Below are 26,556 nucleotides of genomic sequence, written 5' to 3'. Positions count from 1 at the left end.
TAAATAAAGAACACAAAGGGGAGGGTTTTAATTCATTGTGGTTTGGATGAAATATAAGGTTAAGTTGAACTTGAATTATAAAGTGCTGAGAAGACTATAATGAGTATCAGTCAAACCAATGTAAGTGTATCTGCAGCAGTGGTTCTCTGTCATGGCTGCATGTTGGAATCACTTCAAGAGCTTTAAAAATACTGATGCCTGGGACTCACCCCCCAGAGATCCTGGTTTAACTGATATGAGATGCAGCCTGGGCGTCAGGAGTTCTGAAAGCTCCCTAGATGAGTCTAATGTGCAGCAGAGCTGGGAACCACTGCCCTGTTGGGTGAAGGCAGCGGCCCCAGTTGAACTTCTTATGCCACTCACGCCACCAAGTGGATGGAACAAGCAGACCAGCTAGAACAAGTTGTGGTTAGAAGTTTTCTGAATCATTCATGAAACTCTCCCCTCTTACAATAAAAAAATTTTGTGTGTTTTTAAGGGGTTTTTTGGGGGGGAGTGGGTAATGAATTGGTATTTATCCCCACTTTTGTAGTTTACCTTTTAAAAAGTGGAAAAATATTATAAATGCATTCTTTAAGAGAAACATATCCATGGAGGATATGTTTGTTTGTAATTTTTATATCTTTAAAACCCTTTTTGGCCCATTTTTCAAAAGAGTATCAAGAAGTAAGCAATAATGAATGAATTTACAAAAGGCCTGAGTAGACTTTTCATTTGCAAAAACCTGATCGAGAAGCCTGTTGTTTGGGTCTGCAAATAGAGCTCTCTAAAAACAATGACATCTCAACAATTACTTAGTCTAACTACCTGCCTCATGAGGTGTCACAGTAGAGCAAGAAGGAGCTTATTTTAATAAAAGGAAAAAAATCACTTTCATATTATAACTTTCAAAATCAAAGCTCTTGTCAGAAAAATAATGCCTGCTCATTAGCAAAGTTGGACCAGGTCTTTCATGTATCAATGTCTTTTATGTTTTTGATGTAGAAACTATTCATTAATAAGGAGAAATATATAGAAAGAATTCATTTTAAAGCACTGAACATTGAAAACTAATTGTTTCAATCAGTGAAAAATATTAAAAAGGCATTCCCCCAACTTTCTTCAACATGGTTTTCTTAAGAAGTTTTCAATCTCTCTAGAAAACTGGAGAACAAGAGATATTAAACATTCCTTCATTACTGAGAAGAAATTCCATTCAGTGTAAAAATGCTTTGTCCTTCACAGAGAACAAACGTATGGACACCAAGGGGGGAAAGTGGCGGGGGGTGGTGGTGGTGGGATGAATTGGGAGATTGGGATTGACATATATACACTAATATGTCTAAAATGGATAACTAATAAGAACGTGCTGTATAAAAAAATAAATAAAATTCAAAAAAAAAAGAATTGAAAGACAAGACTGCTAATGGCAAAAAATGCTGAAAGAATGCGAGGATGAAATATGAATAAACCTCAAATTAAATTAAAATAAAAATAATTTGTCCTTCAGAAGAAATGGTTCAATAACTTGGAACTTCCTAACTGGTGAGCCAAGACACACAAGAGTGCTGCAGATAGGCTGAGATACTGACCCTCTCCAGGTCTGGGATGGTGGGTGGGGTCTAGGGTGGTCAGAACACACCCACCAGGGCTGGTCAGCCTCCTCCATTCACCCCACCTTCTATGTTTGCCACAACTTGAAAAGAAATTGGGAAGCTCTGCACTAACGAATGCTTTACATGATATTTGGATGCTTCTTCAGGCAAGGATCATTTATCACAAAAGGTAAGGCTTTCTACCCTTGGTGACCCACATCCATGCTCAAATATAGTACTGGCTATGTCCTAGAAAGTAGAAACACATCAAGACAGCTTCTCCAGGGTTCCTTTTCAGCCTCTCTAGGTTTTGGAGACCCACATCAAAAGCCTGTCAAGAGGCCTCGACCACCACCTGAAATTGCACAGAGGAAAGGGCTGCCGGTGGTGGTTGAACTCACTGAGAAGTCAGGAGAGGAAAGGATGTTTTTCTGACTATATTTAATGATGTACATCATCATTATTGTGATGAAGGGGAATTGAGCCTAATGAACCTAAATGGCTAATTGAGCCTAAATGATAAACAGTTCTTAGAAATGACTGCAATTGAGGGTACTTTTATCTAAAGTACTGCTGGCGTGGAGGAGGTGGGGAGATAGAGGAGGGGAGAGAGGGAATAGCTGGAGACTGGAAGAGAGAAACTAGGCAGAATAAGAAAGGGGAATCCCAGAGGCTTCTCTAAAGAGCCTTAGGTTCATAACCCAAAGGGAACCTGATTCCTTCCAGAAGTAAGTCATGGACAAAGTGTTCGTTATAGTAAAGGGGAAGCTAAAATGTTCAAATGAGAACCTGGACCCCACAGGCAGAAGATATGTACATGGATATATTTTAGCCAATGAGGCAGCACAGAGGAAGTTAAGAGAAACTATGGAACAGTGCATAAAGGATAAGTAGATCCTATTGTTGTTGGGTTGACTTTACGATCAGACCCATTTTTGAAGGTAGCATTGTGAAGGATCACCTGCTGGGAATTAGAATGCCCTTGATAGACTGACAGATGCTTGAGTGCTCACACTGGAGAGGAATAGATTCTGGTCGTCTTCACTCCTTCATCCTGTCTGCAGTGACCAGCGTTTGATATATTAGATCAGTGAATGCTCAAAAAGCCTCCTCCACACAGTTTGGAGGCTCACCTGGCACCTCAATCACTCACTCATTCTGTGTTCTTTCCAGGTCAGCTATGCCTCTTCCAGCAGACTCCTCAGCAACAAAAATCAGTTCAAGTCCTTCCTCCGTACCATCCCCAATGATGAACACCAGGCCACCGCCATGGCTGACATCATCGAGTACTTCCGCTGGAACTGGGTGGGCACAATTGCAGCTGATGATGACTATGGTCGGCCAGGGATCGAGAAGTTCCGAGAGGAAGCTGAGGAGAGGGACATCTGCATCGACTTCAGCGAACTCATCTCCCAGTACTCTGATGAGGAAGAGATCCAGCAAGTGGTGGAGGTGATCCAGAATTCCACAGCCAAAGTCATCGTCGTCTTCTCCAGTGGCCCAGACCTGGAACCCCTCATCAAGGAAATCGTCCGACGAAATATCACGGGTAGGATCTGGCTGGCCAGCGAGGCCTGGGCCAGCTCTTCCTTGATCGCCATGCCTGAATACTTCCATGTGGTCGGAGGCACCATTGGATTCGCTTTGAAGGCTGGGCAGATCCCAGGTTTCCGGGAATTCCTACAGAAAGTCCATCCCAGGAAGTCTGTCCACAACGGTTTTGCCAAGGAGTTTTGGGAAGAAACATTTAACTGCCACCTCCAAGAAGGTGCTAAAGGACCATTACCCGTGGACACCTTCCTGAGAGGTCACGAAGAAGGTGGTGGCAGGATAAGCAACAGCTCTACTGCCTTCCGACCTCTCTGTACAGGGGATGAGAACATCAGTAGTGTCGAGACCCCTTACATGGATTATACACATTTACGGATATCCTACAATGTCTATTTAGCTGTCTACTCCATTGCTCATGCCCTGCAAGATATATACACCTGCATACCCGGGAGAGGGCTCTTCACCAACGGTTCCTGTGCAGATATCAAGAAGGTTGAAGCTTGGCAGGTACATCCTTCACTTAGATAGCAGTTCACTGTGTAATAAAGCAGAGTTAGACTGATCCAAGCAAGACAGATTAAAGTGGTTACCTCAAAAAGCCAATATCTAAATGAGGTCACTAGATGTAGCCTGGGATTCAACTTGCCTTTTCAAACATCTGAACAGCTGACTTCTGCAAAATTGATAGTAATTTAATTTGATTCTTTGTTTGAACCCTTGAGCTCAACTATTCTTTAGTCTAGTGGTTCAGAATATCAGGAGTATGGTCCCTAAATGTTTTCAAATATCCTGGGACAGATTTAGTACTGAGTGGAGTGTTTTTATAGTGCTTAAATTAAATATATTGTTCCCTTGTACGTAACAAGTATTTCTTGAGTACCTATTATATTCCATATACCAAGGGGCATAAAACCATAAAACTAGTGTCACTATGTTTAGCCACCACTTTTGCCATTATATTACTCAAAATATAATGTGCCGGACCCCCCCCCCCATAAGTCAACTAAGCTTAGGACACAAGCAAATCAAGGACACAGAAAAAACTCTTCTTAAAAGGATATTGGATATTTCAAAAAGAAGCACTGAAGTAGCTGTCATAAAAAATAATCAAAACTTAAGTGGAATCCCTACACTTTAGTTTAGACTTGTATTTTTCAATTATACGCAGGAGAGACATCATAATCTTTTTTATTTCATAGAGCTTCTGAAGATAAAAGTCTGGCCCAACTTATATCCCATGGAGCTGCTCGTGTCTTGCATATGTACCTTGATTTTTCAATAAGACCATGTTTTACGCTCCTTTTGTATTTTCCTTAGTCCCAGACTGAGCTATCAGAGAGTGCATGATGGGGGGTGGGGCGTGAGGGGAGGGTGTGAATCCCTGAATATGGGTTGAATGACTCAGCCTCCAGCTTCAGCTATGGCCCCCCCATTTACTGGCTGCATCATCTCAGGAAAGACACTGCTCTGCTCAAGCCAGTCTCTTCATCTGTAAAATGACCCTAATACCCAGCCTACTTTCCAACCAAGTTTCTTTTGAAGAGGAAATAAGGTGATATATGTAAAAGCAATTTGTAAATTGTCAAACTCTAAACAGGTGGTGATTATTTTAAGTAGGATTTCAATATGCCTCAAATTAATCAATCAACTGAGTAAAACATGATCATGAAACCAGCTTTGCATACAGAACCCAACCACCACAAACCCTTGGGAAAAGATGCCAAGAAAAAAAGAACGTACATCCTATGTCAGTCACTTTAGAGATTCTCATGGGATGAGGAGTGACTGTCTAGGCTGGTAGAATGAGCCAAAAGGACCTACAAGTTCTTAGCCCTTCTCGTGCGTGGGACGTCTCAGTAAGGCATCATTGTTGGCTAAAGTTTCTAATCTTTATGAGGGACTGAAAGTTTCCTTCCTCGCATTGCACCCCACACACTGCCTGGCAAAGAAAGGGAGCTCTAATGAAGGTCAAAGACCAGAAAGACTTCAGGAGCCATGATGTTATGGAGTGGAGTTTTAAGAAAGAGGAATAAAGGGACAGTCTTTTAGTAAATACTAGTGTCTTTCTCTCTTCCCTTCCATGTCTCCCTCTCCTTCTTCCTCTCCCTCTTGAAAAGCCTATGGGGGAAAAAAAGCCTAAAGAAAAGTCCCAGGATGGGATTGAAGGGAAAAGAGGCTTCCAGTAGGTAGTCTGACAGTTCTGCTCTTCAGGGACTCCTCTCCCAGACAAGGAAGTAAAATCCAGATGGCCAAGGTCAAAGCATGGGCATATGAGAAAAAAAGCCAAGAATTAGGCTATAGTCAAGGGTGGGACTTACAGCTGCATGCAATAGAAAATTCAAACCAAACTGGCTTAAACAAAAGAAGGAACATTATTAGCTCACCATACTGAAAAATCTCAGAAATACCCCAGGTACAACTAGATGCTCTCATCTTCATCTCTTTGTTCCTTTTCCTTGGGCTTAGCAGTTTTCAGCCTCTGCAGCAGCTTCAGGCTCATAAAATCCTTACTGCTAGGCTCTCCTTACTTCCCAGGATTTCTTGGAAAAGTCCCAGAAACCACATTGATTAGACAGCCTGAGATCACAAGTCCATCCCTGAAGCTAGGAGTGGAGTTCTCCCAAACTACTTAGACTGAGAGTAAGAGGGGGGTTGGATCCCCAAAGGGCAATCAGAATGCTCTTACCAAAAGGAGGAGGAAAGAGTAGCAAAGTGGCCCAAATAAAAAGTAGCCACTACACAGACACCTCAGCTGACCCTCGGACAGGTAAATTCGTGTCCTCCTGGCTCACACATGGTCTGGCACAATTCATCCAGGAGAGGAGACAGATAGGAAAACAGGGTCAGAGCTCTGGGGAGGAGCAACATGCGGGCATTGCCCAACGTGTCCTGTGTGCTTGCGATAAGTCTCCTTTAAGCCTCAGGAACCCAGGCGGTTGGGTGGGCATTCTGGAATTTAAGCTCTTGGCCATGTCTCTGTCCATCAGGAGATGGACCAACAATTCTTTACTCTCATTACTAACACCTCCATGGAAACCTATCACTCATACAATCTATACAATCTAATCCAAGTATCTCAGCCTGGAATTCCAGCCCCACCTTCTTTCAGTTCTCTTATAAGCCAATCTGCCTGGCACCTCCCCACAAGCACTTACTAGTTTTTGGCACAGTACTTTTACCTGAAGAGCTATCAAGTTTTGTCTCCTCTATCATTGTCCACCACGAACTTTTAACTCTTTCAAAATTCACTTTCTCCTGGAAGTCTTCTCAGATCATACTCCCACACACACACTTGCTGACCGTGCTTGCTTCCTCACTTTTGCCATTTATGTGTACCCAGGTTAATCTTACCCAGCTCTTCAGTTAACCAGAATAGATTCTTATCAACTAAACTTCTGATTAAATAAGATCAATCATAATCTTTTTTTTTGCTGATCTTTTCTCCCCCTAAAATTTATCAATCAAGTCATATGCCTTTAAAGTAACACCAACAGGTAACTTAAGAGCACACAACACCCAATTCCTCCTGACCTCCACAGAGACCCCAAGCCCTCCTCACACCGTTCCTCAGCTCTCTCTTCCCTCTGATTCCTCTGCAATACTCTGAGCTTCATACGAGCAGGAACTATGTCTGTATTGTTCAGCACTGTGTCCAGAACACCTGACACCTGAATATGCGTAGAATAAGTGAATGAATGAATGAATGAATGAGTAACAATCTAGTTGATTTGACCTGACAACACGACATAGACTCCTTTGCAGAGAATTATTCTACCCAATAACCCAGCCTTGAATCAATGACTCTGGCCAGGGTATTCTAGACTCTGATCAGATGAGCCTGGGTCACATGCCTAATAATCAAATTTGAATGGAACATCATGTAAATAAGTAGGTAAGGAACCACCTGCTTCCTTATCTCAGGACAACTGTGCACAAGGCATGCTTCCTACTTTCCCCCACCTTACACCAACCACTCACTAGTCAAAAAATAGGCATGCATGGGAATTCCCTGGTGGTCCACTGGTTAGGACTTGGTTAGGACTTGGCGCTTTCACTGCCGGGGCCCAGGTTGAATTCCTGGTTGGGGAAATACGATCCTGCAAGCTGTGCAGCGCGGCCCCCACCAAAAAAAAAAGGCATGCATGATGAAAGAACCATGGTGATAACAGAAGTCAAATGGAATTGATCTGTCCAGGAAGTTTGGGGGAAGGGGATGAATGAGGTGAGAGCCAGGGGAGATGGAGGGGAGATAAGAAAATATGACTGAGGTTAGAGAAAGCAATTGGTCCTGGACTTCCCTACACTTAGCACAGGAAGTGGCCAAGAAGCAATAGGCTCCTTACCTCTGTGAACTGTCCCTCATTATCTATGTGAATGGGGTGCTTCGTGCATTCCATCCCATTTTCCCTCTGTGCTAAAAAGTGATGCCGTATGTAAGCTCTGGAAATTCTAGTTTCTAGTCTTTGGCTTAATTCAATTGACCCTTAGAGTACATACCAAGAGGTGATTCCCATTTATGCTTATAATGAGCAATAATTTGACTTTAAAACCCTTTAGAGGAAATACCCTAAAAGGCCACAAGATGGAAATATTACCACATAATAGATAATACATGACCATCTAAGTGACGCGCGTTACGCGCATCTGTCCCTCTTTTAGTATGTCTTTCTCGGTGTTTGGTTTTCTTTTTGAGCCTCTCAGTCTCTGTCTGTATGTTATATTCTATGTTTAAGTCTTTCTTTTAGCTTTTTTCCTTTCTCTTCCCCTTCACTTATTTTTTCTTTCTTCTCATATTTCTCCCCAAATAAAATAATTTAGAAGTATATTATACAGAATTATAATCTCCAGTATCGACAAAATTGTGTATTTTCTTTTTTTTTTTAATTAATTAATTAATTTATTTATTTATATTTTTGGCTGGTTGGGTCTTTGTTTCTATGCGAGGGCTTTCTCCAGTTGCAGCAAGCGGGGGCCACTCTTCATCACGGTGTGCGGGCCTCTCAGTATCGAGGCCTCTCGTTGCAGAGCACAGGCTCCAGACACGCAGGCTCAGCACCTGTGGCTCACGGGCCCGGTTGCTCTGCAGCATGTGGGATCTTCCCAGACCAGGGCTCGAACCCGTGTCCCCTGCATTGGCAGGCAGATTCTCAACCACTGCGCCACCAGGGAAGCCCCAATTTTCTTTTTTAATGGAACTATTAGTTCCTTCTTTTAAAATTCGCAAAAAAAAGCAAAAAAAAAAAAGGGAGTTCCTTGGCAGTTCAGTGGTTAGGACTCTGCACTTTCACTGCTGAGGGCACAGGTTCAATCCCTGGTCAGGGAACTAAGATCCCACAAGCTGCACAGTGCAGCCAAAAATAAAAAAATAAAAATAAATAAAATTCTAAAAGAAGAGTGTTTTCTCTGGGGGAAATATCTAAATTATTTTTTAGCTTATGTTGCTTTTTTGTGGTTCAGTGGTTATCAATTTAAAGATTCCCTATCATTGCTTTTAAGGGTGAAATTTTTCCCATCTCCACCTTCCCTGTTATGCAAGGTATGATGCAGAAAATTAGGTGCTCGAGTGCAAAACATGCAAGTCAACATGCCAAAAGAAATATTAAAGATACCTAAAGAGATGACTTAAAGACATGACTTAGTAAACAGATAATTGATTATTAGTGGACAAGGTGCAAATTTTGACTAGGAAAATGCAACACTCGTGTGATCTTACTTGCATACCTGCTGTGAGGATGAAACACTACGGTACTATGCAGGTTAGGATTTGAAATAAGGAAGAAAGTAAAAGATATCATCTGACTAGGCCTTTAAGGATGAATAAGATGTGTGAAAAGGATCTATTCCTTGAAGGAAATGTCAAATGCAAAGGCAATTACACACAACAACACAGGTAAATCACAAAAACATCATGCTGAGTGAAAAAATCTGGACTGAAAAAAAGTACAAACAGTATTGTGCAATTTATACGATACTCTATCTCTAATGGTAGAAAGAAAAAAAGCAGTGGCCTAGGGCTGCAAAAGGGGTGAGGATTGACTTGAAAGGGACATTAGGGAACCTTTTGGGGTGACAGGAGTGGTGGTTACACAGGCAAATACATTTGCCAAGACTCAGAACTACACTCTTAAAATGGGTGCATTTTATCCTATGTAAACTGTACCTCAATAAAACTGATTAAAAATGGAAAACAATGGAAAGCCCCCAGGGAAGGGGGCTTGCACGGGGATCTGAATGCCATTCAGTTTGGACCACTTTTCCTATTACTGCCTCTTGGGTTGCCACAAGCATTAGATGTGTCTCTACCATCCCATTTTTAAAATATGTCCATCTTCTCAACCTAAATTTTACGCTGGTCCACCTGTTGTAACTAGAGATAGACAACCTAGTAGATGGGCTGTATAATCTCAGTATAGAGTGTAATGGTTGAGAGTTTGGACTCTAGAGCCAGACTAACTGGATTTAAATCCCAGTTGCTACCTAACATAACAGCTTTATGGCCTTGAGTAGTCACTTAATGTGCTTGTGCCTCACTTTCCTCTCCTGAAGAATAGATATCTCTATCTGAAACTCATGAGGTTTTTATGAGGATGACATTAGTTAGTATGCATACCGTGCTTAGGATACTGCCTATACATAATAAACTATTTTTTTAATAGTATTTTGGCCTTTTTTATAAAAAAAAAAAAAAAGGAAGCCTCATCCCTCATGCAATTAGTCTGAATTACTTTGTCATAGCTAATTGAATAATTCTGGTTCTCTCTATATTAAGAAACTTCCAGTCCTACATTTTAGGTGTTGGTTGCTCCCTTCATCCTTCATCCGACATCCTCCTGTCACATTCTTATATGGAACAGTTGTGTTTGGGACTTACCCTTCTCCTCAGGCAACTCCCAGCTCTTACTCCAACATTATTACACTATGGTGATTCCAACTCTCTTTTCCCTCAGGAAAGTGGTGGAGGTTTTATAATCACTTTATTCCATGTTTTGAATGGTTACTGAGAATTAAATTATGCCTATAACTGAAAACACGACATGCAAAATATAATATTTAGCTCGAGCTTTCTAAAAAGACCACAAAGGAAATATTTCCTCAGAAAAACCCAAGATGCCTCTTTGTCCTTTGTGAAGAGAAAGTTATTTTATCCTATGAAAACTGTAATTTACTTAAGTGTGATAGGATATATCTATCCTATCACACTTAAGTAAAATCTTCTAGCACATTTTAAAACAAATTCTAGTATTTCCCTGTTTGCTTGTTTGCCTGCTTGTTTGTTTGAATCTAGAAGTTTGATTTCTCTTTTTAAATCAGAAACCAAGAACTTAGGTTACATTTATACCTCAAAAGGAGAAATTGTGTTGGCCCTTAATCCCATAGTATAATTGTAAGTATTCTGCTTTTTAATATATAGGTTTAAATTGCAACCAATTATATAAAAGTCTTAATTTTTATGGTCCTTCTGCCTATTTACTCTTTAACTAATACGGATCTCACGTCGACCTTGTTTTTCTCATCTATCCTCAGACTGGTGAAAACCTCATTCTGGGCACCATTTGACAAACCTAACAGTGTTGATTTAATGTTTACTCTATTAACCAAAACCTTTAACACACATAGTTTGAGTAGCCATTAAAATTCAGGCCCTCTACAAATCATTAGGAATACAGAAAGGAATAAGAAAGCATCTGCTTTAGAGGAGCTCGGTCTAATAAACTGTAGGTATAAATTTTCTAGCAACAAAGATTCCAGGGTGCTTTCTTTTCTGGATAAGATGTTTGCACTACTAACTCTTACCTTCTGCCTGTCTTTATCTCCTGTCCCATTTGTGGCTAGAGTTACCAGGTCTCATTAGTAAACTCTCAGCACCAAGTATCCTAGAGGTCACCTTGGTATCAAGGTCTCTACCTGCAGCTGAACGTCAGCTCCACCAATGAAGTCATATTTGTATATTTTAAATCCCTTTCTATACTTTCTTTTTTGCAACAGCTTTACTGAGATATAATTCATATACTATATACAGTTCACCCATTAAAGTGTATGATTCAATGGTTTTTAGTATATTCACAGAGTTGTGCAGCCATAACCACAATCAATTTTAGAACATTTCACCATATCAAAGCTGTCACTCCCTACCACCTCATTCCAATTCTTTTTTTTAATTTATTTTATTTTTTTAATTGAAGCATAGTTGCTATACAATATTATTTAAGTTACATGTGTACAATACAGTGATTCACAATTTTTAAAGGTTATATTCCCATTTATAGTTATTATAAAATATTGACTATATTCCCTGTGCTGTACAATATGTCTTTGTAGCTTATTTTATAGCTAATAGTTTGTACCTCTAACTCCCCTACCCCTATAGTGCCACTCCTCCCTTCCTTCTCCTCACTGGTAACCACTAGTTCTCTATATCTGTGAATCTGTTTCTTTTTGTTATATTCACTAGTTTGTTATATATTTTAGATTCCACATATAAGTGATACCATACAGTGTTTGTCTTTCTCTGTCTGACATATTTCACTTAGCATAATGCCCTCCAAGTTGCTGCAAATGGCAAAATTTTGTTCTTCTTTATGGCTGCATAGTAGTCCATTGTGTGTGTATACTATATCTTCTTTATCCACTCATCTGGCTTTTTAATTAATTTTTGCTGGAGTATAGTTGCTTTACAATGTTGTGTTAGTTTCTACTATACAGCAAAGTGAATCAGCTATATGTATACGTACATCCCCTCTCTTTTGGATTTCCTTCCCATTTAGGTCACCACAGAGCTCTAAGTAGAGTTCCCTGTGCTATACAGTAGGTTCTCATTAGTCACCTATTTTATACATAGTAGTATATATATGTCAATCCCAATCTCCCAGTTCATCCTATCCCCCCTTTCCCCCTTGGTATCCATATGTTTGTTCTCTACATCTGTGTCTCTATTTCTGCTTTGCAAATAAGATCATCTATACCATTTGCCTAGATTTCACATATAATGTGTTAATATACGATGTTTATCTCTTTCTGACTTACTTCACTCTGTATGACAGTCTCTAGGTCCATCCATGTCTCTACAAATGACCCAATTTCATTCCTTTTTATGGCTGAGTAATATTCCATTGTATATATGTACCACATCTTCTTTATCCATTCATCTGTCGATGGGCATTTAGGTTGCTTCCATATCCTGGCTATTGTAAATAGTGCTGCAATGAACATTGGGGTGCATGTGCCTTTTTGAATTATGGTTTTTTTCTGGGTATATGCCCAATAGTGGGATTGCTGGGTCATATGGTAGTTCTATTTTTAGTTTTTTAAGGAACCTCCATACTGTTCTCCATAGTGGCTGTATTGATTTACATTCCCACCAACAGTGCAGGAGGGTTCCCTTTTCTCCACACTCTCTCCAGCATTTATTGTTTGTAGATTTTTTGATGATGGCCAGGTATGACCCAATTCTTAAATAACTACAAATCTTTCTGTATCTATATATTTGGACATTTCTGGACATTTCATATAAATGGAATCATAAAGTATGTGGTCTTTTGTGACTGGCTTCTGTCATTTAGCATGTTTTCAAGGCTCATCCGTGTTGTAGAACGTATCGGTACTTCATTTCTTTTTATGGCTGAATAGTGTCCCATTGTATGACACATTTTGTTTATCCATTCATTCAATTGATGGGCATTTAAGTTGTTTCCACTTTTTGGATATTATGAATGATGCTGCTATGAACATTCATGTACAGTTGTTTTATGGACTTATGTTTTCATTTTTCTTGGGTATATACATAAGAGTGGAATTGCTGGGTTGAGTGGAAACTCTATGTTTAACTTTTTGAGAAAGTGCCAGACTATTTTCAAAAGTGACTGCACCATTTTACATCTCCACCAGCAGTGTATGTAAGATTCCAATTTCTCTACATTCTTATCAACACTAGCTATTACCTGATCCTATGCCTTTTGATATGAAATCTAGCCTCTTTGCCTTGACTGCTCTTTGCCTCTCAACTTTATTTTCCCTTGTTCTCTAGCACTTACATAAATTTTGAGAAGTTGGTCTCTTCGCTGCCTCCATAATATTGATACTTGTTTTCCCATGTTGTGCCCACTGTCTTTAACACCTTTCTTCCCCTTGTTCTTTGCCACTACAAATTCCTACCATGCCTCAAGCCTGTGTTGACCATTTCAGCCCTTTTTAATGTCCATCTCCCCTGAGTTTCTCTGTACTTAGAGTTGATACCCCATAAGTTAGGCATTAACTGTATTTTATCTCGCACTGTTGGCTCTATCATCCAATGTCTTATATCTTATCACCCTAATCCATAGGTAAACTCCATGAGAACTTTATTACTATTACATCCTATACTACTGCAGCCCAGTTCAGAACACACAGTGGATAACCTATAAATATTTGTTTGTTGATTGATTCTAACAGTATACAAATCTAACCTTGTATTTACAATGAGTTTTTTGTTTTTTATTTATTTTTGGCTGTGTTGGGTCTTTGTTTCTGTGCGAGGGCTTTCTCTAGTTGCGGTGAGCGGGGGCCACTCTTCATCGTGTTGCGCGGGCCTCTCACTGTCGCGGCCTCTCTTGTTGCGGAGCTCAGGCTCCAGACGCGCAGGCTCAGTAGTTGTGGCTCATGGGCCCAGTTGCTCCGTGGCATGTGGGATCCTCCCAGACCAGGGCTCGAACCCGTGTCCCCCGCATTGGCAGGCGGATTCTCAACCACTGCGCCACCAGGGAAGCCCTACAATGAGTTTTTTAATAGAAAACTTTTAAATGATTTTGATTGGTTCCCTTTTCTTTCAAGGTAGGTTATGGTAGAAATCGCTAGCCTGTGCCAATAGCAATGCAGAAGAATTATAGCCAGTGATGATCTTTGAGTCACTTTTCTGTCCAATCTAATGTGGAAGATGACCATTTAATTATGAAATGATCTTATTCCAGTTCCCCTTCCAATTCACCCACTGTTGTCTGGAGAGTTTCACTGCAGAGAAGCTGTAGACTGAGAAAAGGAGAGAGAGAGCTTGTTGCCTGGAGAATAAGAACCTAGGAATTGAAACCTGGATAGGAGGAAGAAAATTTATGCTAACTACTCTAGCTTTACTGCTGCATATGCTTTTTAAAGTATTCTTCAAACAAGAATGATGCTTTTTAAAAATATATTTAATGAGGAACTATTACTAACAAATACCTGCCATCAACACTCTCAACAATTTATATTGGAGGCAGGAGGGTGTAGCAAAAAGCACATGTTTGAATCACAGCTGGAGAACTTTCTAGCTTATGACTTTGGCAAGTTTCTTGATCTCTCCATGCCTCAGTTTCCTCATCTATAAAATGAAGATATTAATAGTTCCTATCCATAGATTTGTTATGAGGATTAGATGAAATAGTGTGTGCAAACATTAGTACAATGTCTGGCACATAGGAAGTGTAAATAAGAGGTAGTCCCCTACCTCTCCACTCTTCTCATCTTTTATACACATCAGGGCAAAGGCAGGGTTAGCATGACATGTGGAAAGGATATGATGAGGATAAAACGTTTGCATTAACAAGTAGTGGTAGTTACATGGGACCAAAGTATAGAAGGCTTAGGAAGCTACCTAGAGAAGGTTGAAGCATATTTCATCTGAACCATGGCAGGTCCCCAGTAGGAAGTAGGAGGGGCATGGTTATGGAATGGAGAAGGGTGGATTGTTCATGTCAGAAAAGTTGCAGAGTAGGTGGGAAGAATGAGGTTCTCAGTACTACAAGAGGGGTCAGCCTTATAGAGCAGAAGGAACGTGTGTTCCTCTAAGAGAAGGAGATGTATCAGGACAGGGGTGTGTTAGGGTAGAGACAAAAGGATGTGCCCCACTGCATAGGAGGAGATCATCCCAAGAGCAAGGGGACAAAGGGAGGAGAGTTGGAGGTATACGAAAGGAGTATGTCAGTGGCACCACCTCTCTGAGGAATGTTTTAAGGGCTCAGTAAAAATGAAGGGAAAAAAGTAAGATTGATGACCCCTGAGGAAGGCTTGGGAGAACATGGGTGGCATGAATCCTTGGTAGGATTTATTCTCCATCTTTTTTGAGGATGACTCAGCAGCTCTGGTTGCAGAACAGAAGAGCCAGGCAGCAGGGTGTAAGGGGTCCCCTTCCCCCCACAGGCCTGGGACAAAAATCAGGGCAGCCAGCGTCTGCCAGGGCAGCAGTGAGAGCACTAAAGGAGTAACCACACACAGCAGTAATCACACAGGCGCCCACGGTGCTGTGCCCGTGCACACATGTGGCCAGCCACAGACTCTATCCCCAAACTCATCCCAGGGCTGTTTATGAGCAAATTCAGGTGGCTCCTTTTCTTCATTTGATTTTCCTTACAATAAATGCTTACTTTAAAATAAAGTCAATATGGATATAAACTGTTTAAAAGCTGTGTCATCTCTGGAGTGGAGTGGAACATGAAAGGTGCCTCCCTTTGTCACACATGTGGATAATAGGTGCTGGGCCCAAAGTTTTCCCAGTTTCAGATCAGATGCTGTTTTTTTTAGGTACCTTAAAAGTTATGCTAGGGAATTCCCTGGAGGTCCAGTGGTTAGGACTCTGCACTTCCACTGCAGGGGGCACAGGTTCGATCCGTGGTTGGGGAAGTAAGATCCCGCGAAGCGCGGCCAAAAAAAAAAAAAAAAAAGCTATGCTAAAAGGGAGAGGGACCTCTAAATGTACTCCTGGGGTACGCCAAACCATAGAACAGAGAGAAGTTCATACTAGAACATGGAGGTTCCTGCAGCCTCTCTGGCCCAGCCCTCTCATCCTGCAGGTGAGGAAACGCACTCAGAGCCAGAGAGTGAGAAAGCCCCGTGAGTCGTGAGGTACAGTGGAAGTGAGCACCCCTACTCTCACAGTCTGGACTGTGTGTGTTTCACTCTCTCTTGGTGCCTCAATGACCCCCTGGCCCTGGGCGGGTCCCGCGTGAAAGATAAGCTGCAAAGTGCCCACTGCTCCCTCTTGACCAAAGTCAGGGGCACACAGGAAGCAGAGGCAGGAGCCTAATGACGCTGCAGTGGAGCAGAGCCACTACAGACGCAGGCTTGGCACCACTTGCTGGTTGTGTGACCCTGGACTAGATACTTCTATTTTCTGTGCCTCGGTTTCTCCATCAATAAAGTGGGGGTAATAGTACTATACGTTATGAAGATTAGATAAGGAATATAAAGTATTTGGCATTGTGCCTCAAAGGTAATAAAATGACTAGTAAGGTTTAGTAATTATTATCATTACTTTTTTTGTACAGGGGCTTTGTGACCCATAAAACCCTGTAGAAAGTAAAGGACTGGCCATGATTATTACAACAATGATGGCCAAGACTCCACTCACAGCCTTGTTTCTTTCTTCCTTCCACCCTCCCTCTGTGATCTTTGGCAACAAGACACTTCTACAGAAGCAGTAGCATAGGGAAAGATGGTGCAGAGCGTAAGAGTACTTACTCTTTCCGAAGCCCATCTCAGAAGACACCAGGGATGGCTCTGGCTTACAAACCCTGACCCCCTCCTGGACACCGCCAGGTGATGGTGCACCTGCAAAAGTCTTGATTTGACCAGTGGCCATGGTGAGATGTATTCCTTTTCCTTTCCTGACTTCAAGAAAGTGTTTCCTACCCCAGTTACAATTTGAGTATCAAATAAAGTTGAGTATCAAATAAAGTTCATGGGTTACCAGGGCTGCCATTAACACATATAAGCACCTTAGTGTGAATTGCAAAAAGGCCTCTCTTCTTCAAGTCATGTTCCTTCCACTTTGTTTGAACAAGATAGTTTACTGTCCTGTGTAGCGCTCAACCTACATAACCATACATGGCAGCCTGTGGCTTATATTCAGAATATTCATCTCTGTTCTTCAGGTCCTGAAGCACCTACGGCACCTAAACTTTACCAACAATATGGGGGAGCAGGTAACTTTCGATGAATGTGGAGACCTGGCAGGGAACTATTCCATCATCAATTGGCACCTCTCCCCAGAGGACGGCTCCATAGTGTTTAAGGAAGTTGGATATTACAACGTCTATGCCAAGAAAGGAGAAAGGCTCTTCATCAATGAGGAGAAAATCCTGTGGAGTGGATTCTCAAGGGAGGTACGTGTTGTCCATCAGGATACCAGATGCCTCCACCACAGGCAGAAACTGTGCTGGGTTTTGGGAGGGCCTTGGACTTCACCACTGGACTTCCAGAATCATGAGTCCACTTCCCTCAACTCACTAACTGCATTGCCAGGGCTCCCTGTGAAATCCATGAGTGTTTAGTGTACAGAAGAGAATCTTCAGAACCTGAGCCCCATACTTATTATATTGAAACAAGTTTATTCTTTACAAACCTGACTCCTTGGCTAATAATAGTTTCCTTGGCTAAAACTTTCCCCAACCAGAGCAAAACATCACTCAAGGCAGGGCATGGACAATTCACACAGAGGTAGTCCCCTGTCATCCAGATAGCTCAGGACTGACGTGTAAGTCAAAAGGACAATTTATTCTCCTGCTATGGGAGACCTGTAACAAATAGGAGGATGCTTGTGACCATGATCAGGACCCCCTTCCATGAGTACCACTGCATCTAGAAGCTTGATTAACAACCAGAAGCACATTACCCAATGAATATGCACTTAAGGAAAAGACACATGATATGCTGAAATAATAGCCATTCTATGATGGTTGTGTCCTAGAATATAGTAGGCTGCTGAGGGCCTGGATCCTCTGTAGGAACAGACCCTGGACCAGGCATCCTCTTTAACTCTCCCAAGAAGCCTGGATGAGACCCACTACATTTCTCTTTGCATTTGCCTTTCTATTATCACCTTTGAGTGTCTTGAACCACTTTTTATAACATGACCAAAAATTCAACTTCATCTTTTTACCAAATGCTTCTTAGGTTGATGGGTTTCTGATGAAATACTACAATTTCACTGTTTCCCAATATATAGGATAAGTTACCCATGAGAAGGTCTCCTATAGATAGCGAATATCGTCCACAGTGTGCAAGTCTTTTTTAGCTTCTACCTCAGGGGGTGGATTCTCAATTATAAACATGCCATAACCTTTTCCAGACAGAGCTTTTGGGGTTCCAGAGATTATATCCCTCTGTCCACCAATTATACTCTTGTCTAAATTATCACAAGTTTCAACTGACTGAAGTCTAAATTGATCAGCTATATTATCAAGTCTTCCCTGCTGTTGACTCATCCAGGTTATATTTTACCTCCATTGATGCACATAATTGATTGTCTCTAATTGGTGTAGATTGAACCATTTTTATTTTGTTATTTTGAGGTTTTTGCCACTCACAGCCTAAAAGAAGCCAAGAGGGAAAGCTACTAAACTCATTTTATGAGGCTGATAGAATCTTAACACCAGAAACAGACAATAACAGTACAAGAAAAGACAATTATAGGCCAATATATAAACATAGATGTGCTCACATCCTAAATAAAATATCAACAAACTTGGACCACCAATGTGTAAAATATATAATATATCGTGATCCAGTAGAGTTTGCAGTGAATTTACAGGAACATAATGATAGCCAAACATTACAACGTTGTAATGTTTGTAGATGTAGTTTATCCTTTCCTTTCCTTTCCTTTCCTTCGAACCAGGGTCCTGAGAGTCTTAGCAATCATCAGGTCTGATACGGCCATTTCTATTCCTCTTTCATTAGAAAATAGTGCCAATCATCTTCTGTTCAAGTGTTTTGAAATTCCTTGTTAAGCCAGTTATTTCTTTTTTGCTGGAAGCAATGATAATTATTTTATTGCTTTCCATGTGTTTAACTTTGTAAGATGTCTCCAGTTCAAGCAGTCGTGGGGATGGGGACAGTCTTATTAAAGAGATATTTTGGAAATAGTATGAGGCCTACCACATATCAAGCATTATGCAAGGCTTTGTAACTGGGGCTACAAAAATGAGGAGGACTTGCTCCCTACCTTCAAGAAACATATGCTTTTGCAAAGTATACTTCATTCTTATGATACATCTATTATCTCTGATACACATAGACTGTTAGGTAGTAAATACCCAATAAGTTTCTAGAGAATGTACTCAGTTACTTGGCATGATCAGAGAATGAGATAGAAGCAGGACTTCTGAAATGGTGAAGCAATGGTAAATTGGGCCAAGCTGTCAAAAACAACCATTTAAGAACCTAGAAATCAACCAATAGCATACATCAAAAGGTGAAGGTTTTTTTTTTAAGAAAAACTAATGAAACTCAGGTAAGAACAGCGGCAGTCTGGGCATTTTAGCCTGGGGCTTCTCTCCAGTTGTTTCTAATGTGGGCAATCATATCATCTGCAGTTTTATTAAAAATAACAGTTTTATTTAGCCTTTTCCAATATGTTTGCCCTTATTTTTCTTGTTTTATTCCACCAGCTAGGAACTCCAGTGCAATATATAATAATAGTGGTGATACTGAGCACCCTTGTTTTAAAGTAAATGCTTTTAATATTGTGTATTAGAATAGAATGATTTTTAAGAATTTTGGGGGTTTTTTTCAAGGTAAAGGTATTTCTTCCTACTCTCTTTCATTGTTTTTATCACTAGTTTGTGTTAAATTTCATCAAATACTTTTCATCCACTGATGATCATATTTTTCTGTGTTAATTTATTATTGCAGTGAATGACACAGATTTTCTAATATTAAACTTGTTTGCATTGCTGGCATAAACTCAGCATGATCATGGTGTATTTTCTTTTTCATATCCTTTGAGTTTTAGTATTTTTCATCTATTTTCAAGTAGTAGAAAGTAGTTGTACTCTTTCCAGATCCTTTCAGATTTCTTACACTTTGCATGTATCTCCAGGACTTCTGTACATTTTTACTTCCAATAACCAGAACTTGATGCTCTTTTTCAGAAGACTGCCTGCAGGCTAATGGAACCCATTTTCCTCACAGGCTCAGAGAGGCAAAGGAGAACCTCAGAAGAGCCTAGGAATTTACATTTCCCTTAACCTGTGAGTGGTGTGGAAGTGTGAAAGCTCTAGCCCTTTTTCTTCAGATCAGGACAGCTCTGGGGTATAACCTACAGCCCAGAGCTCCCCTGGGGGATCAGGCAGAAGTCTGAGGGACTTTGCTCGGGATCACACCCTTGCTTGTTCTCCTCCCTTCTATGTCCTACTTCCTCTAGTCTCTTCCTGGTTCCCTTGGGAGAACTTTCTTTATAAATCACTTCACAAATCCTCAACTCAGCTCTGCTTCTGAAGACAACTTAATAAGTGAGACGGGCCTGTAATTTTTTTTTTTTTTTTCTTTTTCATGCTGTCCTTGTCTTGTTTTGGAATCAGGGTTATTATACTGGCCTTACACGACTGAGTTGGAAGGTACTCCTTTTAAAAAAAAAAAATTATTTTCCTGATCTCTGATAGAGTTTGTACAAAATTAGGTTGCTCTATTCCTTGAGAGTTTAGTACTACTTGCCTGTGGTGAACACAGGATGATGGTCATCTCAGGTATGACTATGTGGTGAGGAGGAAGTAAGTGGAGAGGGGAGTGTATAGTTAGATGTAGGTTACTGTCTGAGTCCTAGTTTTTGTCTTGGATGGTAGTCATTAAAAATGACTCACCAAAGTTGGTTCAAACATGAACAAGTAATGATGGAAAGAAACAAGGATTATGATTAATCAAGTTCTGTGCACCTGAAGTCCACTACGGAAATAAATAAATAAAATAAAATCTATGTTATCTGAAGTTAATGTAGCTACTGAAGCTTTCTTTTGGTTAGTAATTACCTGATGTGTTTTTCTGATCCATTTACTTCCGACTCCTCCCTGCCTGTCCTGCCTGCCTCACTGAGCTGTTGCAAGGATCTCAGAAATCACCCTATAAAGCCTAAAAGAAAATTACAGGAATTGCAATTCACTACAAAGTTCAAAATCTCATTTTCAAATAAATTTCCCTTCGTCTCAGCATCTCCCCTTGTGACTCTCCCTCTGTGTGTAGGTCCATGTCCCTGTGTCTTTTAGTTTGTTTCAAACTTTTACTTCTATGGAAAGTAAACAGATGTCTCATTATGGGACTTGGAGACGATGGAAGGGAAGACTGTTTAAGGAGGATTTTGTCACTGCGTAGACTCCCAACAATTAATCTTTCTAGAATCCCACTGAGGTGTGTGTGTGTGTGTGTGTGTGTGTGTGTGTGTGTGTGTGCGCGCGTGTGCGAGCACGCCTGCACTTGCCCATACGCATCCCTCCCTTTCACAGATAACAGGAACAAAGACCTCTGGACCTTCCTATGCCTGGATTGGGCCTGAGTCTGCCGCACTGGTCCTAGTGCCCAGCCCCTCCGTCTTACACGTGTCAGTGGAGCTGGAAGACTGATCCTGCGGCTGCAGCCCCTCACTGTTGTGATCTCTGTCCTCCAGGTGCCTTTCTCCAACTGCAGCCGAGACTGCCTGGCAGGGACCAGGAAAGGAATCATTGAGGGAGAACCCACCTGCTGCTTTGAGTGCGTGGAGTGTCCCGATGGGGAGTATAGTGATGAGACAGGTAAAGGAGCAGCCCCTCGTGGACACCATGCAGAGCTCAGTTCACTCTGGGGCCCTGGGATCAGCGAAGTCCCTGGAAGGGCTGGGCTGAGATGGTGCTTAGCACGGTTTCTCATTTAACAAGGTGTGTCTGAGCATCACGCTGGGCTGGGCACTGAGGGGGTAAGAAGAGGAATGTTAGTCTCTGTAATACCATAAAAGCTTACAAACACACCTGTTACACATCTTCCTCTTACTTCGATACTGCTCTCCAATATTGTTTTCTTTTTCTTATAGCTCAATGATCCTGAATAGACAAAGTTCTGTCTGTTCCAGTCTCCAGAGTTAATAGGCCATGATAGATTGCCTGCTGAGTGACTGGCACTGTACTTACTGTCTTACTTATGTTTTTCCTGTGCCTCAGTTTCTTCATCTATAAAGTAGGAATAATAATAAACCTATCTTATAGAGTTTGGGGGATTAATTGAGTTAGTATTGGTAAAGCACATGGTAAATTATAGATAAATATTTGTTAAATAAAAACCTTGATTAGCATATTGGAAGCACTCTATAAATATGAACTATTGTTATTTTATCATTGTTTTTAACTCATTTCATCCTCACCACAATAATGGGGTTATTATTGCCTCCATTTCACAGATGATGAAACTGAGGCTCAGAATGTTTAAGTAGCCGGATGAAAGTCACACAGCTAATAAATGGCAGGGCCAGGATTCCCATCCAGATCTCTGACTGCAAAGCCCATGCTGCTTTCACTCCCCAAAACTGCACACTGCGTGAGACATAGCAGAGACTTAATAAACATTTGTTGGTCAAATGAGTCTGTAGACTCCCTCACTAGAAAGCCGTGGATGAGGAAGGCACAGGTCACCTGCGTGGAATACTTTGCCTTGATCTAAGAAGAAGTCTGCTCTGGCATGTCTACAAAGCCCATCCTTATGTCCAAAATGAGTCAGGCTGAGCGTGAAGCACTGTAAACTTTGGTGGACAGTGCCAGACCCTTAGCGTGTGGGGCAGCCACCTACCCAGCAAGACTAATCATTCTCTGCCACAAACCATCAGCAAGGAGTGTTAAAGGAAACAAGTAGCTCCGTTATGTACAAAGGAAAAAAATAATAGAACCATCAAAGACACATGAAATTAAGTATATTATTAAGCATAAGTCAGGGTTCAAAATATTATTTGATAACGTAAAAATCACAATTATTTCATCAATAAAGAAAATTTAAAGTGCCCTCACCACCACATTCACACTCACAAATTTCAGTCTTTGCCACACAGTACTAACGCTTTCCTGGGACATTTTACAGACGCGAGTGCCTGTGACAAGTGCCCTGATGACTTCTGGTCCAATGAGAACCACACTTCCTGCATTGCCAAGGAGATTGAGTTTCTGTCCTGGACTGAGCCCTTTGGGATCGCACTCACCCTCTTTGCTGTGCTGGGCATTTTCCTCACTGCCTTCGTGCTGGGCGTCTTCATCAAGTTCCGCAACACGCCCATTGTCAAGGCCACCAACCGAGAGCTCTCCTACCTCCTCCTCTTCTCCCTGCTCTGCTGTTTCTCCAGCTCCCTGTTCTTCATTGGGGAGCCCCAGGACTGGACCTGTCGCCTGCGCCAGCCGGCCTTTGGTATCAGCTTCGTGCTCTGCATCTCGTGCATCCTGGTGAAAACCAACCGCGTCCTCCTGGTGTTTGAGGCCAAGATTCCCACCAGCTTCCACCGCAAGTGGTGGGGGCTCAACCTGCAGTTCCTGCTGGTCTTCCTCTGCACCTTCATGCAGATCGTCATCTGTGCCATCTGGCTCAACACCGCGCCCCCCTCGAGCTACCGCAACCACGAGCTGGAGGATGAGATCATCTTCATCACCTGCCACGAGGGCTCGCTCATGGCACTGGGCTTCCTGATCGGCTACACCTGCCTGCTGGCTGCCATCTGCTTCTTCTTCGCCTTCAAGTCCAGGAAGCTGCCGGAGAACTTCAACGAAGCCAAGTTCATCACCTTCAGCATGCTCATCTTCTTCATCGTCTGGATCTCGTTCATTCCCGCCTACGCCAGCACCTACGGCAAGTTTGTCTCTGCCGTGGAGGTGATCGCTATCCTGGCGGCCAGCTTTGGCTTGCTGGCCTGCATCTTCTTCAACAAGGTCTACATCATCCTCTTCAAGCCGTCCCGTAACACCATCGAGGAGGTGCGCTGCAGCACCGCGGCTCACGCCTTCAAGGTGGCGGCCCGCGCCACGCTGCGCCGCAGCAATGTCTCCCGCCAGCGGTCCAGCAGCCTTGGGGGCTCCACGGGATCCACCCCCCCCTCCTCCATCAGCAGCAAGAGCAACAGCGAGGACCCCTTCCCGCAGCCCGAGAGGCAGAAGCAGCAGCAGCCGCTGGCCCTGACCCAGTGCGCGCAGCAGCCGCAGCCGCGGCCGCCCTCGACCCTGCAGCTGCAGCAGCAATCGCAGCAGCAGCCCAGATGCAAGCAGAAGGTCATTTTCGGCAGTGGCACAGTCACCTTCTCGCTGAGCTTTGACGAGCCTCAGAAGAGTGCCATGGCTCACAGGAATTCCACGCACCAGAACTCCCTGGAGGCCCAGAAGAACAACGACGCCCTGACCAGGCACCAGGCGTTACTCCCGCTGCAGTGCGGGGAGACAGACTCGGAACTGACCGCCCAGGAGACAGACCTGCAGGGGCCAGTGGGTGGGGACCACCAGCCAGAGACGGAGGGCCCGGAAGAGATGTCCCCAGCACTTGTAGTGTCTAATTCACGGAGCTTTGTCATCAGCGGGGGAGGCAGCACCGTCACAGAAAACATGCTGCGTTCCTAAAACGGAAGGAGAAGGCCAGTCCAGGCGGAATTCCGGAGAGGTTTCCTGGGATCACGGTCTCCGACAGGGATGAGGAATCGCCCCAGACTCCTTTCCTCCAGGAAGGAGGAATGAGACACCCCAAATGCCTGGAACTTAGTTGCACTGCCACAAACGACAGTGAATTGACTAATGTTCCCTTTAAAATTAAAAAGAGGAGAGCTGTGTGCTTCTGTGGTTGGATTTGTCAGAGCGCTGAGATCCCCGTAGTCAGGTTCGCTGTTCATGTCCCTGCCTCTGTTCTCCTCCTCTGTTCTATCCCGCTCAACAGCCCAGAGATGAAACCAAGGCTTTAAACTACCCACCTACTCCCCTCTGTTTTTTGGGTTTTGGTTTTTGGTTTTAATATTGAAATGTCTGTCCTGAACTTTGCAGACAGCCTGGTCCAGAGACAAAAGTGTGCAGAGTGACAGAACATCAGATTGACCACCACTAGAGTTGAGTCTGAAAGACAGAATGTCACCAGCACTGCCCAACACCTTGACGATGGAAAGAACTTGAAATGTCCAAAACTGTAAGGTGAATGTGTCCCCTCCTATTTATGAAAACCATAAAATATTTAGACTCTTACTTGCTGCTGCTATCATGTGACATCGAGAAGGTTAGCACCCCTCCTGTACCAGGACATCTGGTTTTGTCCAGAATGGGTTAGTGATGTTATGTTTAGATTCCATGATCACAAGAATCACCTCAGATTGTTGGGAAGGGACTGCATGAATCCAATGAGCTGTAGCTGTAATTAATATTGCCATATGTAGCTTTATCCTTAAGAAAATGCTTCTGTTGTTAATAGTCCGTGGACAATATAAACTGGGAAAAAATGCCCCAGTCTGGTTTATATAAGGCAGTATTATTGAGCTCCATTTTCCTTGCCCATCCCACCACCCGCACCCCCATGAGCTAAGCCCTATGTGAGTCCTTTCAGGGCCCCAGGGATCCAGAAGCTCCCTGCTTCCCTGCCCCAAAGGCTTCCTGAAGCCAAATCCATGCCTTCCCCTGTGAAGAATAAGCTCCCAGGTCACTGGCCTCCTACCAGTTGCTGGGGTAAGAAAAAGTGATTCTGAGAGAGCTCTCATGGGGTATTACCCTGGCACTCTACCCTCCAAATGCCGTACCTACGTTCCCTCCAGCAGTGGGAGTCTGCCCACGGGGAGTTACAGGATTGAATGTTGAACGGCACGCTGCTGAACAGTCAGGCTCCGGAGCTAGAGAGACCTGGGTTCAAGCACTGGGTTGGTCACTGACAAGTTGCGTGACCATAGGCAGGGAACCTTGACCTCACTCAGCCCCAGCTTCTTTGTGTCTAAAATGGGGGTAATAATCATTCTTTTCCCTCAGAGCTCTTATGTGGATTAAACGAGATAAATGTATGTAAAGTACTTTAGCATGGTGCCTAGCCCATAATAAGCAGTCAATAAATATTAGTTAATATTATTCTTGTTATTGTCATTTTTTTCACGTGTTTAAAATACAAAACAACACATTTATTTACCATTCAGATTTTAACAACAAGCTCACTGAGCCCAATAACTTTCTCCATACTAAGCCCTGGAACTCTAGGGCCCAGTTCAAGGGGTCCTGAGCAACACTGCTCATGGTGAAGCCAGAAGGTCACTCCCCCAAGCGCCCCATGCTACCTCCACCTCTGTGGTGCCAGACCCAGATCTCTAGCACCAAGGGGAGACCATTCTATTCCGGCATTAGTTTCCCAGGTCACTCTAAATGCTGCCCTTAAGCCAGGGTCAGGTAGAGCAATCAAATCTGTGTGAGGCCACAAAGTGTACAGGTCCTGATGACTTCTTCCTCTGACCATTTTTCTCCAAAGGGCCACCTTTCCACGATTTTTAAAGTGACTTGTGGAAATGATGGTTGTCAGTCTGGATGAAAAGGCATTAGAGGGCGCCACGTGGGAGCACCGCTGCGAGACACGGAGAAGGTGTCACACAGGAAGACCTGGTGAGGCACCTTCTCCCTCAAGCCAGGCCCAGCCTGCCGCTCCCACCCTGGTTACGCCTCTGAGCAGAGCTGAGTGAAGATTTATATTTAACATTTTACTTGGACTT

The 26,556-nt window shown here is 42.6% G+C and overlaps 1 protein-coding gene across 6 annotated transcripts in view; it reads left to right on the top strand.

Annotated features, from left to right (window-relative positions):
• The window catches only part of CASR (calcium sensing receptor), a 78,893-nt gene extending 52,966 nt beyond the window's left edge, over positions 1 to 25,927 (top strand). For all 6 annotated transcript variants that reach the window (XM_059920996.1, XM_059920992.1, XM_059920995.1 and 3 more), the window contains 4 exons: positions 2,748 to 3,632; positions 17,003 to 17,233; positions 21,508 to 21,631; positions 22,941 to 25,927. In XM_059920996.1, the coding sequence (XP_059776979.1) occupies positions 2,748 to 3,632; positions 17,003 to 17,233; positions 21,508 to 21,631; positions 22,941 to 24,454 (2,754 nt within the window). In that variant the 3' untranslated portion in view covers positions 24,455 to 25,927. The remainder of the gene's footprint in view (positions 1 to 2,747; positions 3,633 to 17,002; positions 17,234 to 21,507; positions 21,632 to 22,940) is intronic.
• Positions 25,928 to 26,556: the final 629 nt, after the last annotated feature.

Source organism: Balaenoptera ricei, chromosome 4 (genome assembly GCF_028023285.1).
Source record: "Balaenoptera ricei isolate mBalRic1 chromosome 4, mBalRic1.hap2, whole genome shotgun sequence".
Classification (NCBI taxonomy): domain Eukaryota; kingdom Metazoa; phylum Chordata; class Mammalia; order Artiodactyla; family Balaenopteridae; genus Balaenoptera; species Balaenoptera ricei.
This window is presented reverse-complemented; position numbering and strand designations above follow the sequence as displayed.